This window comes from Hemitrygon akajei, chromosome 1 (assembly GCF_048418815.1).
Source record: "Hemitrygon akajei chromosome 1, sHemAka1.3, whole genome shotgun sequence".
Classification (NCBI taxonomy): domain Eukaryota; kingdom Metazoa; phylum Chordata; class Chondrichthyes; order Myliobatiformes; family Dasyatidae; genus Hemitrygon; species Hemitrygon akajei.
The window spans coordinates 35869375-35885770 of record NC_133124.1 but is presented as its reverse complement, the minus strand read 5'-3'; the positions used below and the strand labels follow the sequence as shown (position 1 = coordinate 35885770).

General features: G+C 40.5%; 1 protein-coding gene across 2 annotated transcripts in view; it reads left to right on the top strand.

Moving 5' to 3' along the window:
* prex2 (phosphatidylinositol-3,4,5-trisphosphate-dependent Rac exchange factor 2) overlaps positions 1-16396 on the top strand; it is a 400722-nt gene that overhangs the window by 279414 nt on the left and 104912 nt on the right. For both annotated transcript variants that reach the window (XM_073041067.1, XM_073041077.1), the window contains exon 32: positions 6963-7180. In XM_073041067.1, coding sequence (XP_072897168.1) covers positions 6963-7180 — 218 coding nt within the window. The remainder of the gene's footprint in view (positions 1-6962; positions 7181-16396) is intronic.

The window sequence follows — 16396 nt, the reverse complement described above, 5'->3', positions numbered from 1 at the left end:
GCATTGAAATATAAAATATGCATCACAATTGAGGAATTCAATTCATGATTTGATATTTGACCTAACTGGATTCTGTTAAGTAGGGAGGGGTGAATTCATGTTTCTTAAGCAACAAATGGTATTTCATGTAATTGTACCTAGTTGAGCTCTTGATCCTAGGTCGGCTTTTCATGTTTCATTATGATCTAATTTTAAAACCAATGTATGATGTGATAGGACAGTACTTTCTTGATTACTTCAAGGGAATAACCAGCTTCAGAGTAGGTATAAGCATATTACCACTTCAGCACAGTGGAGATCAGAACTCATGATGTTTCAAAAACAGATGCTCTTGAAGAGAACACTGAAATTTTGAGTCAGCATTATAATTTTTTACTGCTGGCTCATACTGCCCTCATATAACTGCTAAGTGTAAAACACAAAGGCTATTAATTCCTTAATGATCCATTTATTTGCTGTGTTATGAGAAGTGCTGAACTAGCATTATTAGATCTTACCAGATATCTGTATGTGAATGTTACAATGTAATCAATTATAGCAAAGCTCTTTGTTTCCAAGTGATATTTATTGACCAATTTGTGGGATATCTCATGAACATCTCTCATTCCACTGTCCCCTTGAATAGTTATAGTACTTCAATCTAATAATTTTCACCCATAAATTTCTTATGACTTTTGCCAAAGTGAAATTCAGGGAATGATGCTGGAGGGAAGAAGAGCAAATAACTTCATCTCCCATAAAATCTAAAACCCATCAATACTTGCAGTAAAAATAAATACTGACCAGAGGATGGAATCTTCAAGGATCATTGTTGTGGTGGAGGGACTTGTGAGTTCCTAAGATCATGAGACCAGTGCCATCTGAGTTTAGTCATCTGGTGCTGAGCTGCTGGTAGGGTCATCCATGTTGATAAGGTCAAGGAAAGGTCCCAGACAAAGAGTGTTCCAACCAAAGCATCGATGGTGGAGCTAATAGACGATGATGACACATAACAATGGCAGAGAAAGTGGAGGAAGGGGGCAGCAGTGAAGGATCTTCAGTTTTCTTGCACTCCATGACGCTGAATTCTGACCCCGATATGTCAAGGATTGTAATAGTTGCCCATGTTAGACAAAATCACACACTGTGTGTTGTCCTGAGATGACCCCTTAAGAGAACATCATTCTTGACTCCCGTAATCACAGCACTAGAAATAATTTACTCATTAACGCTGTTCTGTGACTTAAGCAGCAAAATCAGTTGTGAGCAAAGATGTATTTTTGAAATTGCATTTATTCTCATTTGAAATTCAATAACACAGAGTCTGTATTGCAGTGCACGTAATCCAGTTCCCACCACAATGTCTAAAAAAAATAAATTCAGCTAATTAAGTAAATCTGGAATACAAATGTACTTCCAGTGAAGGTGATCATGAAGCTACAGACTTGTTAAAAGCTTAAGGAGGTAAATTTGCCACAGGTGTATGAGACCACTGTGACACAACAAAAAGAAGAAAAACAGACTGTTCGCTTGACATAGGTCAGGTACATCCACTTACCATTTCTCTTCAGCAACAAATTGAGAGATGTCCCACAGATTGATGTATAAGCAGAATCACACCTTTAAACCAAAGTCATCATCCAGACTTTTGCATCAGCATGTTTAGTTATAATCTGGGGTTACGGAGAGTTCTCAGCTTTAGCTCTGGAACTCATGGAGTTCTATGCTTTAGTCAAATATGGGTAAGGAAACATGATAATTACAATTCTGGGATCATCTGTCCATGAATGAATAATTCTTAACATTGAACACCACTTTGAAGATGGTAATAGGGCATCCTATGTGACCTGGACTTCACTGAGAAGGTGTAATTGCAATGTTCATTGTCAACCTGGTCTAATCCCCTATTAACATCAATGGATCTGGGGTTGAGAGGGTAAACAGCTTCAAATTCCTTGGCATTCACATCACCGAGGACCTCACGTGATCTGTACACACCAGCTGTGTGGTGAAAAAGGCACAACAGCACTTCTTTCGCCTCAGACGGTTGAGGAAGTTTGATATGGGCTCCCAGATCCTAAGAACTTTCTACAGGGGCACAATTGAGAGCATCTTGACTGGCTGCATCACTGCCTGGTATGGGAACTGTACCTCCCTTAATTGCAGGACTCTGCAGAGAGTGGTGCAGACAGCCCAGCACATCTGTAGCTGTGAACTTCCCATGATTCAGGACATTTACCAAGACAGGTGTGAGAAAAGGGCCCGAAGGATCATTGGGGACCCCAGTCACCCCAGCCACAATCTATTCCAGCTGCTACCATCTGGGAAGCGGTACCGTAGCATAAAAGCCAGGACCAACAGGCTCCGGGACAGCTTCTTCCACCAGGCCATCAGACTGATTATCTCACGCTGACCTGAGTGTACTCTGTATTACATTGACTGTTCTATTTATTATAAATTATTATAAATTACTATGATTGCACATTTAGACGGAGACTTAACGTTAAGATTTTTACTCCTCATGTATGGGAAGGATGTAAGAAATAAAGTCAATTCAATTCTGAGACCAACATAAATGAATATGGTAACTCCTGAACAGAGAATAAAGAGATCTCAAATGAACCATCTTTTCAAACCATTATGTAGAACCTACTGTTTCTTAATAACCGTTGAGATCTTATCTTGCCAAACAGCTGTATAAAAAATTTGTCCAGATTTACTTAGATAATTCAATGTACTGTTTTTAGTTCACCGCAATTGCCTTTCTATGAAAGCAGATGAAAAACAAAACCCTGGTTGCAATCATTTGGCAAGAAACAAATGAATTCAATATAGAAAACACATGTAGTAAAAAAATATATAAAGACCTGTCTAAAATTTGTTATTTAGTCCTAATCCAGGTAAAATCAAGATTTTCAACATTTCACTGCTTTCCAGTGAGTTGTGGGTGTGGGGTGGGATCTGGTATAAGGACAGCATGATGATGAGAGATTAGAATCAAGGACAGACTGACGAATGACAAAGGTTGCAGAAAATTGGTTGGAAAACCGAAAGCTTGAGAGAGGAATCTGATTGAAACTTATTGAACTTTGCATTATCTGGATAGACTGCATGTGAAGAGGCTGTTTTCAGTAGTGGGAGAATGTAGGAGCAGAAGGCACAGCGTCAGAATACAAGAATACCTTTAGGACAGAGATAAGGAGGAATTTCCTTAGCCAATCACAGGAATTCATAGTCAAAGATGGCTGTGGAGGCAAATTTATTGGGTATATAATTAAAATAGGGGTTGATAAGTTCTTGATTAGTAAGGGTGTCAAAGGTTACAGGGAGAAGGCAGAAAAATTGGGTGTAGAGATAGATAGGTTCTTGATTAGGGTAGGGGTGAAAACAGGGGAGTGGGGATGACTGGATGAAGTGGATCAGCCCATGACTGAATGGCAGAGCAAACTCAATGACCTACTTCTGCTCCTAAATCTTATGGTCTTATGGTCTTAAAATGGAGTTGAGAGGGAATAATAAATCAGCAATGACTGAAAGGCAGAAAAGACTTGATGGGTCAAATGTCCCAGTTCTGCTCCTATGTCTTTAGGCCTTTTGTTTACCAGAACCATAAAATGTGAGAAAAAGGTCCGAGGCTTATTCGAAAAAAAATTCAATTTAAAAACAGAATTTAGTTCAAACATACTTGAAGGTTCTCTAGTCTCCAAATGATTAAAATGTATTGTAGAAAATAGTAAGAAAATTTACATTGAGGTGATTTCATCTACTGTAGGTATTTAAAATTATGATGAAGCCAAAAATTATTTGCATTTGTGAGAGTCTTAAACTAGAGGTCTAATTATAAGACCGACATTAATGCTCGGTGAAAATGCTTATTTTTCAGAAACAGCCCAGGAGAGGAACAAATTGATGCGACAAATTCCCAATGCTGACCATAAATTTTAGGGCTGCTATCACATTTCCAATGTAGTTGCAGCAAAGTACTGCTAGAAATCCTGAGGTGATTTTGGGCCGATCATTTCTTCAATGGTACACATAGCACTATGTTGTCTCAGGAATTGTTCATTGCAAATAGTTTTAGTCCCAAGGGAATATTTAACCTTACATAATTGTGAACAGCTAAAATAAGCTCTTTTACTTAATTGTTATTTTCTGAATCATAATACTTCTACTGGCTCAATTGATCCTAATTGTTGATATCATTAGGATCATAAATTGTAAATGTAAAATATTTCTTTTCACCTATCTGTTTTTAAGGACCACATTAATCTTGCCAATTATGTGAATAAACTATTTTTGTATTGTCTTTCACTTTAGAACTTTGTCACCGTATTACTGACATGATATTCTAGTAAATGGGTTTGTAGTAATGATATGCAGCAATGGTAAAAGTATGTCAATTGATTTGCAACTTTAGCAAAGCCTTTGACAAGGTATGGTATGGGAGGTTGGTCAAGAAGGTTCAGTCACTTGAAGTCAAGTCATTTTTTATTGTCATTTTGACTATTACTGCTGGTACAGTACACAGTAAAAACGAGACAACGACCATGACCATGGTGATACATGAAACAATACAAAAACTACACTGAACTACGTAAAAACAACACAGAAAAAAAACTACACTAGATTATAGATCTACCCAGGACTGCATAAAGTGTACAAAACAGTGCAGGCATTACAATAAATAATAAACAAGACAATATGTACAGTAGTGGGCTGTAAATTGGTGTCAGTCCAGACTCTGGGTATTGAGGAGTCTGATAGCTTGGAGGAAGAAACTGTTACATAGTCTGGCCGTGAGAGCCTGAATGCTTCGGTGCCTTTTCCCAGATGGCAGGAGGGAGAAGAGTTTGTATGAGGGGTGCATGGGTCTTTCATAATGCTGTTTGCTTTGCGAATGCAGCGTGTAGTGTAAATGTCTGTAATAGCAGGACGAGAGACCCTAATGATGATTTCAGCTGACCTCACTATCGGCTGCAGGGTCTTGTGATCTGAGACAGTGCAATTCCCGAACCAGGCCAGTGATGCAGCTGCTCAGGATGCTCTCAATACAACCCCTGTAGAATGTGATGAGGATTGGGGGTGGGAGATGGACTTTCCTCAGCCATCACAGAAAGTAGAGATGCTGCTGGGCTTTATTTGTTATGGAGCTGGTGTTGAGGTACCAGGTGAGATTCTCTGCCAGGTGAACACCAAGAAATTTGGTGCTCTTAACAATCTCTACTGAAGAGCCGTTGATTTTCAGCGGGGAGTGGTTGCTCTGTGCCCTCCTGAAGTCAACAACCATCTGTTTTGTTTTGCTCACATTCAGAGACAGGTTGTTGGCTCTGCACCAGTCCGTTAGCTGCTGCACTTCCTCTCTGTAGGCTGTCTTGTCATTCTTGCTGATGAGACCCACCACGGTCGTGTCATCGCAAACTTGATGATGTAATTCGAACTGTGTATTGATGCACAGTCGTGGGTCAGCAGAGTGAACAACAGTGGACTGAGCACACAGCCCTGGGGGGCCCTGTGCTCAGTGTGACATTCAGGTTGAGGTAGTAAATTGAATTAGACATTGGATTTGTGGGAGAAGCCAGAGAGTGGTAGTTACTGATTGTATCTCCGACTGGCCTGTGACTAGTGGTGTGCCATAGAGATTGGTGCAGTGTCCATTGTTGTTTGTCATTTATATCAACGATCTAGTAATAACGCAGTAAACTCAATCAGCTAATTTGTGGATGACAGCAAGATTGGGTGTGTAGTGGACAGCCAGAAAGGCCACCAAAGCTTACAGTGGGATCTGGACCTGCTGGAAAATCAGGCTGAAAAATGGCAAATGGAATTTAATGCAGACAAATGTGAAGTATTGCACTTTGGAAGAACAAGCCAGTGTAGGACTGAAATGGTGACAGGCAGGGTAGTGTGCAGTGTGGTAGGGATCTGGGAATACGGATCCATAATTCCCGAAAGTGGCATCACAGTTCATAAAGGGAGTTTTTGGCACATTGACCTTCATAAATCAAAATATCTGAGTACAGGAGTTGGGATGTCTTGTTAAAGTTGTATAAGACATTTCCTAATTTGGAGTATTAAGTACAATTTTGGTCGCTCAGTGCCCTACCGCTCACTGTGTAAGTCCTACTCTGGTTTGTCTCCCCAAAGTGCAATGCCTTATACACTTTTCTCTATTAACATCCATCTGCCATTTTTCAGCCCATTTTTTCAGCTGGTCCAGATCCCACTGCAAGTTTTCATAGCCTTCCTCACTATCCACTATACCCCATTCTTGCTGTTATCTGCAAATCTGATGGTCCAGTTTACTACATTATCATCCAGATTGTTGATATAGATGACAAGCCACAATGAACCTAGCACTGATTCCTGTACCGAGTGCACAGAAAATTTACAAGGATATTGCTGGGACTTGAGGATCTGAGTTCGAGGGAAGGGTTGAATAGGATAGGACTTTATTCCCTAGAGCATAGGTGAATGAGGGGAGATTGACAGAGGTACATAAAATTAAGAGAGGTTTAGATAGGGTAAATGTAAGCAGGTTTATTCCACTGAGGTTGGGTGAAACTAGAACTAGAGGTCATAGGTTAAGGGTGATAGGTGACATGTTTAAGGAGAACATGGGGGGAGCTTCTTCACTCAAAGGTTGGTAAGAATGTGGAATGAACTTCTTGCAGAAGTGGTAGATGACGAGAAATTTGGATAGGTGACGGATAGGTGGGGTATGAAGAGCTATACTCCAGAAACAGGTCAGTGGGACTAGGCAGATTAATAATTTGACTCAGATTAATAGTTGGGCACTGACTATTCCTGTGCTCTGTGATTCTATAACCTTATTCTTCTTTGCCAATGTCATAATTGGCCACAATTCTATAAAGTGTTACTAGATTTAATTGTAATTAATTTTGGAGTAAAAGCTGAGAGATGTTTTTTGATTAGTAATTCATTTATCTTTTGTTCCCTGTGTGTGTTTTTTATTGCTTTCTCAGATACCGAGATTCAACTCAGACAGGACATGGTGTTTTGTCAAAGTCTGGTGGCTACAGTTTGTGCTTTCTCGGAACAGCTGTTGGCGGCGTTGCATCAGATGTATGACACTAACAGGGAATATGAAATAGAGGCACAGGAGGCGAGTAGAAAGTGGTTGGAACAAATAGCCAATGCAGGAATCCTGTTTCACTTCCAGTCACTGCTGTCTCCTAATCTGGTAAGAAGAGCAATGTGCAGAATCTATTTCAAAGTCTCGTCAGCCATGCAATGTATATGTTTGGTGTAGGTTGTATCTGGCTGATTGAATAACATGATCTACATCTTCCAAGTTTATGTAATATCAACCATAGAGGAATTACAGAAGATAATTGAGTATAAAATTGTTGGGTGAAATATTTAATGTCCTGTTCACAGCTAATTGACCAGACAAAAGGTTGGGGGCTATATTCTGAAAGGTTTTGCCACCGAGATGAAGGAAAAGAGTCTGAGCAGAATAACAAAATAGAGGCTTGGAACACTTGCCACTTCTGTACTGACAGTAAATTTGTGGAGCATACTGTCAGATGTTGATTAAAAGTATAATGAATGGGTTACTCAATCTCCCCAATGTGCTTCATTATTCATATGTACTGTAACTGAACTCCATTGAATTTCACCTTCTGTTGGTGGTGCAAGCCTATTGCAAGCATTTCTCTGCTTCCACAATTTGATTTCACTGAATTTTTAGACAGTAAACTCCAAAATGCTGAACTCCAAGATACCTGTGGAAATATTCCCATTCACTTTTCTACATGTCAGTCCATGGCCTCCTCTACAGCTACAATGAGGCCACTCTCAGTATGGAGGAGCATCACCTCATATTCATTCTGGGTAACCTACAATCTAATCTGCACATTTCTCTAACTTCTGGCAATTTCTCCCCTACCCCTCCTCTTTTTACCATTCTCTTCCTCACATGCCTATCACCACCCTTTGGAGCATATCATTCTTTCCTTTCTCCCATGGTCCACTCTCCTCTCCTATCAGATTCCTTCTTCTTCAGCCCTTTACCTTTTCCACCTATCACCTACCAGATTCTCACTTCATCTCCCTCCCCCACCCAACAACCTTTGCCTCACCTGGTTTCACCTATCACCTTCAAGCTTGTACACCTCCCTCTACCCCCTTCTCACCTTCTCATTCTGACTTCTTCACCCTTCCTTTCCAGCCCTGATGAAGGGTTTCAGTAGATTCTATATTTCTTTCCATGCCTGACTTGCTAAGTTCCTGCAACATTTTTTCCTGTATGTTACTCAGTATTTCCAGCATCTGCAGAATCTCATGTTTATGATTTCCAGCTGGAATATTTCTTGGCTTTCATCAAATCTTTCTACAGTTTGCAATCTGTGAAAAAACATTACCTGAACATAGCAGAACAATTGAACACATTGGTACCTAACAAACTCTGGCCCCTCTGGTACATTACAAAATCTACAATGCATGTTTACTGAAAAGAAGACAATAAAACAAACAGCTTCATCAGTTATATTCAAAATTAAAAGAGTGAACAGAAGTAGATGGGAAGCTTCTAGGGTTATTGATGGAAGCAGAAACTATATCAATAGTTAGGAATAAGTCCTTGGATAAGTAATTAACAGTAGAGAAATGAAAAGCCAGACAGGGAATGAGAAGAATATTATTTCAATTACTAAGAATATTATATTTTAAATATGAGAAGTTGCTTTTCTTAGTATTTTTTTAAATACTATTCTGAACAATATTCCAAACTCAGTCTTGAATATGAATACTTGAACTCATTGAAACATAGAAAACCTACAGCAAAATACAGGCCCTTCGGCCCACAAAGCAGTGCTGAACATGTCCTTACCTTAGAAATTACCTGGGGAAACCCATAGTCCTCTATTTTTCTAAGCTCCAGGTACCTGTCCAGGAGTCTCTTAAAAGACCCTATCATATCCGCCTCCACAACTGTCGCCGGCAGCCCATTCCATGCACTCACCACTCTGCTTAAAAAAACTTACCCCTGACATCTCCTCTGTACCTACTTCCAAGCACCTTAAAACTGTGCCCTCTCGTGCTAGCCATTTCAGCCCTGGGAAAAGACCTCTGACTATCCACACGATCAATGCCTCTCATCATCTTATACACCTCTATCAGGTCACCTCTCATCCTCCGTCGCTCCACGGAAAAAAGGCCGAGTACACTCAACCTATTCTCATAAGGCATGCTCCCCAATCCAAGCAATAATCCTTGTAAATCTCCTCTGAACCCTTTCTATGGTTTCCACATCCTTCCTGTAGTGAGGCGACCAGAACTGAGCACAGTACTCCAAGTGGGTCTGACCAGGGTCTTATATATCTGTAACATTACCTCAGCTCTTAAACTCAATCCCACGGTTGATGAAGGCCAGTACACTGTATGCTTTCTTAACCACACAGTCAACCTGCACAGCAGCTTTGAGTGTTCAATGGACTCGGACTCCAAGATCCCTCAGATCCTCCACACTGCCAAGAGTTTACCATTAATACTATATTCTGCCATCATATTTGACCTACCAAAGTGATCCACCTCACACTTATCTGGGTTGAACTCCATCTACTCTTGAGGAAATAACAGATATCTGAAATGCTAGACCAATTAGACAGGTTTTTTTTTCCAACACCTTTGCATATAACTGATAAACAAACCTTGTTAACGTTTATGTCCATTTCAATGTGCGTGTTTGAGACAGAATGTTAAATTTTATATTTCTCTCAAAGGCATGTTTTGACAGGCAAAGCAAAGAGGAAATTTAAAAGAAAAACAGAAAATGCTGGAAAGAAACAATCAGCAGGTTAGGCAGCACTATTGAAAGAAAAAGTAAATTTATTCTGGTTATAATCGATATTTTTTGTGAATTAATATTTAACCATCACTGTGATGTTGCCTTTTATGGAAAATAAGCATTATTTTCAGTGACAGTTCAAATAATTTCAAGGCATTATTGGATTTTTTTTCATACATAGAACACGTCCTTGAGGGGTACTGTTATTTTCATGACATCTGTGGAAAATAACAAGATTGGAAGTAATAAGGAGAAAACTAACTCAGCAGGGACTGCTACGATCACACTGTATCAGATCTCTTTTTAAACATTTTACCTGGAGAATGCTGTGGGTATTCATTTAAAGAAGAATAAAAATGTGCAATAATTTCAAGTATCATTTCCAACAACTGAAAGATTATTTTACCAAAAGTTGCAAGAAGCAGCTTTTTTCATAAAAGATTTTTTATTATTTCCGTCGATTTGTTCACTTTACCAGGATTGTGTTGGATCTCATAGCATCATTGTTTTGTCAAGTGAATATAATGTTACTTTAGCACTATAGCAAATAAAGCCAAAGTTACAGTTGGTAATACAATTAGAACTTGCAATGTAAGGTCTTTTGATAACACATTCTCAGAGTATATGCCGGCAGTGATTGTGACCTATTGAACTAAAAATGAGATTCGTTGAACCACAGTGATAATTTACCATTTCAAAATGGAATTGCGATTAATTTGTCACTGAGTCTTCCAGAAATCAAAAAGTCCATAAATGTTTATTGATTGACAGAGAGTTCTGTTTCTTGTGTCCATAGTGTAGATGAGCAAAAATATCATGTAATGGGCCAAAGGGCCTGTTTCTGTGCTGTATAACTCTTTGACACTATATCAAGCAGTTATTACAAAGTGCAAGATTCGTACCAGAATGGATATTCTATTGGGTGATGGTTCTTATCCCTCCATGTCATAAACAATACCTTTCTAAAAATAGAATTGTGATACATATATATTGGCATGCAGAATCCATGTGAGAATGTGGAGCTATACTGTGTAAATCTGAATGTACTTGGGACATGTGGAATCTTTAACATTTATAGTGGAGAAGAATCAATCTTCTAGTAAATCACTTAAATATTTCCTTTTCATACAGAGTTAAGTATTGAAATTTTCTTTTGTTCTCTTGTGTAAATTTAAATTATCATGGGAGGGTAAAAAAATGAGAAAGGCATTTTAGAGCCAGGAATGTAAGTTAAGTAATGAAGTTTTTCAAGAACAAAATAGCATTTTAATTGTCTTCATTCATAAAACACAACTCAGTGTAGAATCCAGCTATGTTTGAATTACACTTTAGTTGGTTCATCAGTGTAATAAATTAAATTGCAGAAGAAGTCATTTGCTGCCTTGATAAGTTGGTTTAGAAATTCATTTACTAGCAAGAGTTGGGTGCAGGAAATTATCCCTGATCCCAAAAGAAATGCATCTGATGTTTGGGATCTGGAGTTACTTGATTGACACTGAAACCTATGGAAACCTATTTTGTAGCTCCAGGTAGCTCACCCACAAACATGATACTGGATGTCCAAAGCAACACGCGTAAAATGCTGGAGGAACTCAGCAGGCCCGGCAGCATCTATGGAAAAGAGTAACCAGTTGACGTTTCAGGCCAAGATGCCTTCTTCAGCTCACCTACAAAGTTGCTTGGATCTTTGGGCTACCACTAGTAGAGGCAATAGGTGAACATATAAGACCATAAGATATAGGAGCAGAATTAGGCCATTTGACCCATTGAGTCTGCTCCATGCTGAGGCCTTTCAAATTGCTTCCAGAAATTCCAGCCATTGCTGTTTTGCTGTTGTCCCTGCCAGTGTTTTTTTCCAATCAATTCTGGCCAACTCCTCCCTTATCCTTCTGTAATTCCCTTCACTCCACCGTAATACTGATGCATCTGACTTTAGCTTCTCCATCTCAGATTTCAGGGTGAATTCGATCATATTGTGATCACTTGCCTCTCAGGGTTCTCTTACCTTGAGCTCTCTAATCAATTCTGGTTCATTGCACGACACCCAATCCAGAATAGCTGTTACCCCAGTGGGCTCAACCACAAGCTGCTCCAAAAAGCTATCTCATAGGCATTCTAGAAATTTCTCCTCTGAGAATCCCACACCAACCTGATTTCTGAATCTACCTGCACATTGAAATCCCCCTTAACTATTGTAACATTGCCCTTTTGGCTTGAATTTTCTGTCTCCCGTTGTAACTTGTAGACCACATCCTTACTGCTGTTTGGGCGTCTGTACACAACTTCCATCAGGATATTTTTACCCTTGCTGTTCCTTAGCTCTATCCACAATAATTCAAGAACACCCAACTCCGTGTCACCTCTTTCTAATGATTTCATTTCATTTTTTACCAACGCCGCCCCCTCTACCTTCCTGTCTGTCCTTTCGTTACAATGTGTATCCTTGGACATTAAGCTCCCAGCTATAATCTTCTTTCAGCCATGATTCAGTGATGCCCATAGCATCATACTTGCCAATTTGTATCTGTATAACAAATTCATTGACCTTATTCCATGTTCTGCACACATTCAAATATAACACCTTTAGTCCTGTATTCACCTTTTTCGATTTTGTTATCCTTTTACGTTGCAACTCCTCCTGTTGACTGCAATTTTGCCCTATCATCAGCCTCTCCTTGCTAGGAGTCTCACTGCACATTGCTTCTGTTTATAAACCAACTACCTCATCTTGTGCACTATCACTCTGGTTCCCATCCCCCTGCCAAATTAGTTTAAACCTCCCTAACAACTCTAGTTAACCTGCCTGCAAGTCTGTTGGATGTCCTCTGGTTCAGGTGTAACCCGCACCTTTGTATGGGATGTACCCTCCCCGCAGGGATCCCAAAGATCCATAAATCGGAACCCCTGCCCCCTGCACCAGTTCCTCAGCCATGCACTTATCTGCTGAATGCTCTTAATCTTACCCTTACTGGTGCAAGGCACATCCATCATTCCAGAGATTACTGCCCTGGAGACTGAGGCTGAACACTGAGGCTGTCTGCAAGAAGGGTCAGAGCCCTCTCTATTTCCTGAGGAGATTGAGGTCCTTTAACATCTGCCGGACGATGCTGAGGATGTTTTACGAGTCTATGATGGCCAGTGCTATCATGTTTGCTGTTGTGTGCTGGGGCAGCAGGCTGAGGGTAGCAGACACCAACAAAATCAACAAACTCATTCGTAAGACCAGTGATGTTGTGGGGGTGGAACTGGACTCTCTGATGGTGGTGTCTGAAAAGAGGATGCTGTCCAAGTTGCATGCCATCTTGGACAATGTCTCCCATCCACTCCGTAATGTTCTGGTTAGGCACAGGAGTGCATTCAGTCAGAGACTCATTCGACTGGGATGCAACACTGAGCGTCATAGGAAGTCATTCCTGCCTGTGGCTATCAAACTTTACAACTCCTCCCTCTCAGTGTCAGACACCCTGAGCCAATAGGCTGGTCCTGGACTTTTTTCCACTTGGCATGATTAACTTATTATTATTTAATTATTTATGGTTTTATATTGCTATATTTCTACACTACTCTTGATTGGTGCGACTGTAACGAAACCCAATTTCCCTCAGGATCAATAAAATATGTCTGTCTGTCTGTCTGTCTGGAGGTCCTGTTTTTCAGATTTCTACATAGCTCCCTAAAAGCTCTCTTCAGGATCTCCTCACCTTGTCTACCTATGTCATTGGTGTCAATATGTACCAAGACTTTTGGCTGCTTACTCTTACCCTTGAGAATGCAATGGACAAGATCAGAGACATTCCTGACCCTGGCACCAGGGAGGCAACATACCATCTGGGTGTCTCTATCACACCCACAGAGCCTTGCCTCTGATCCTCTAATAAAGGAATCTCTTATCAACACTGCAGTCCTCTTCACATCTTCACCTCTGTGTCCTTCTGAGCCAGAGCACCAGATTCAGTCTCAAAGACCTGGTCACTGTAGCTTGTCCCCTTCAATAGTATCTAAAGTTGTATACTTAATTTTGAGGGGAACAGCCACAAGTGTACTCTGCACTGGCTGTGCATTTCCCCTCCTCCTCCTGACAGTCACTTCTTGAATTACCAATTCTCAAGTACGTGTCTCCTGCAACCTAGTAGTGACTACCTCCCTGTAACTCTTCTCTATCACCTCCTTATTTGCCCGTATGAACCGAAATTTATTGAGCTGCAGCTCCAATTCCTTTCTGCATTCTCTCAGAAGCTGCAGCTCGGTGCACTTGGGGTAGATGTGTTTATTTGGGAGACTGGCAGTCTGCAAGACTTCCCACGTCCCACACACAGTACAAAACACTGCCCCTGGAGCTATTCTCACTATATTATGCACTAATAGATATAAAGGGGAAGTGCAGAGTCGAAATGAGAATATCAACTCTAGTCTCTAGAAGATGAATTAAGAGAAATGATCCTGCACCTCACATCTGCTTACTTAAGTTGTTCTGTTTCGGAAGCTTCCTATTTCAGTGGCAGCTAGCAGCAGAACATTTAAGGACAATTAATTAGTCTATATTTTGCACCTAGGATTGTACAGGACATCTCAACAAATATTAAGGGCTTGAAATAGTTTAGAGTGCAAAAGGTGTGTGAAAATAGCACAACACATTGAACCCATGAAGTGGGATTTTCTTATGTACTTGATGTGCAAGAAGTCATTCACACCATCATCAAGGATCCTGGATCTTCAGTATGTTCATGCATAATAAACAGAAGCAAATTGAAGAACAGCATGAGAAGCACTAGCTACCTACGTGAAATCCCACCTTTGAGAGAGCTCTTAATCTGGCTGTACTCCAAGAAGAGAGGATGAATTATATAAATAAAAGAGGATCAGTGGAGTAGGAACAAGAGCAAACATTCCAGTAGTGACAGTGGACAATGGAGGGAACTGGGTCCTCACTTATTCCCAAAAGAAAGAAAAAGACCTGACTTGAAACATCAACACATCTTGCCAGTAGTGAAATTTCCACATCTTATTTCAGTGGTGCACGTCCCAATGGTTGCTTGGTTTAGAAATTCTGCTTGAATGTGAATTCTTCCTGCAGTAAGTCCTGCAGACAAGATCCATCCATGTAGTTCTGTAACATGCTCCAGCAACATGACAATTTCTGCCATCGTTAATGGGATTCTACCACCAGCAACATCTTCCCTCTTCTCCACTTTGATCATTTATAAGATTCCCCATGCAAGGCTTATTGAGAAAGTAAGGAGGCATGGAATCCAAGAGGACACTGCTTTGTGGATCCAGAATTGGCTTGCACACAGAAGGCAAAGAATGGTTGTAGATGGGTCATATTCTGCATGGAAGTCGGTGACCAGTGTTGTGCCTCGGATCTGTTTTGGACCCTTACTCTTCGTGATTTTTATAAATGACCTGGATGAGGAAGTGGAGAGATGGGTTAGTAAATTTGCTGATATCACAAAGGTTGGGGCTGATGTGGATAGCATGAAGGGCTGTCAGAGGTGACAGCAGGACATTGATAGGATGTAAAACTGGGCTGAGAAGTGGTAGATGGAGTTCAACCCAGATAAGTGTGAGGTGGTTCATTTTGGTAGGTCAAATATGATGGCAGAATATAGTATTAATGGTAAGACTCTTGGCAGTGTGGAGGATCAGAGGGATTTTGGGGTCCGAGTCCATAGGACACTCAAAGCTGCTGCGCAGGTTGACTCTGTGATTAAGAAAGCGTACGGTGCATTGGCCTTCATCAATCGTGGGATTGAGTTTAGGAGCCAAGAGGTAATGTAACAGCTATATAAGACCCTGGTCAGATCCACTTGGAGTATTGTGCTCAGTTCTGGTGGCCTCACTACAGGAAGGATGTGGAAACCATAGAAAGGGTGCAGAGGAGATTTACAAGGATACGTACTTCTCCACCAGCCACTTCCTTCTCATGCCATGTTCCATTTCAATAACTGGTGATGCAGTACCTTTTCTTTCACCTTCTCCTATGCCCCAAGCCAGGCACTCAACAGTCCTCACAAGTGAAGAAGCAATCCACTTCCAATCTATTCTGTGGTAATCATGATGTAGTTTCCTGTACACCAGAGCAACGAAACACAGGTTGGGTCTCCACTTTACAGAACACCTCTGTCTGGTGTGCAGAGACAGCCCTGAACTTCCACTGGTTTACCATGTTAATTCTCCATTCTACTGACCTGTTCTTTTCCAACAAAGGTGAATATAACCTTGAGGGAATCTCTGAAAACATTGCAGCCATTGGAACTCACTGTTGCATGAATGATTTCAGATAACTTACTTTTTTTTTTATAGAACTGGTGAGTTCTGATGGAATGTTACCATTTGTATATTAACTCAGACAGTGCCTGGCCTGCTGGGCATTTCTAATATTCTTCCATTAGTTTCAGGTCTCAGGGACAGTGCTGATTTACATTTCACAGATTTAATTTGTCCCTGATATTTGTTTTCTTTCTTTTCAACTATTCTCATTAATCTCTCAAACTGACAGCTCCATCATGGTGGTGAGATCTTTGATGCATGAGATAAGACAGGATCACTTAGGCTTATATTCACTTGCGTGTGGAAGAATGAGAGGGGATTTCATTGAACCTATGAAAT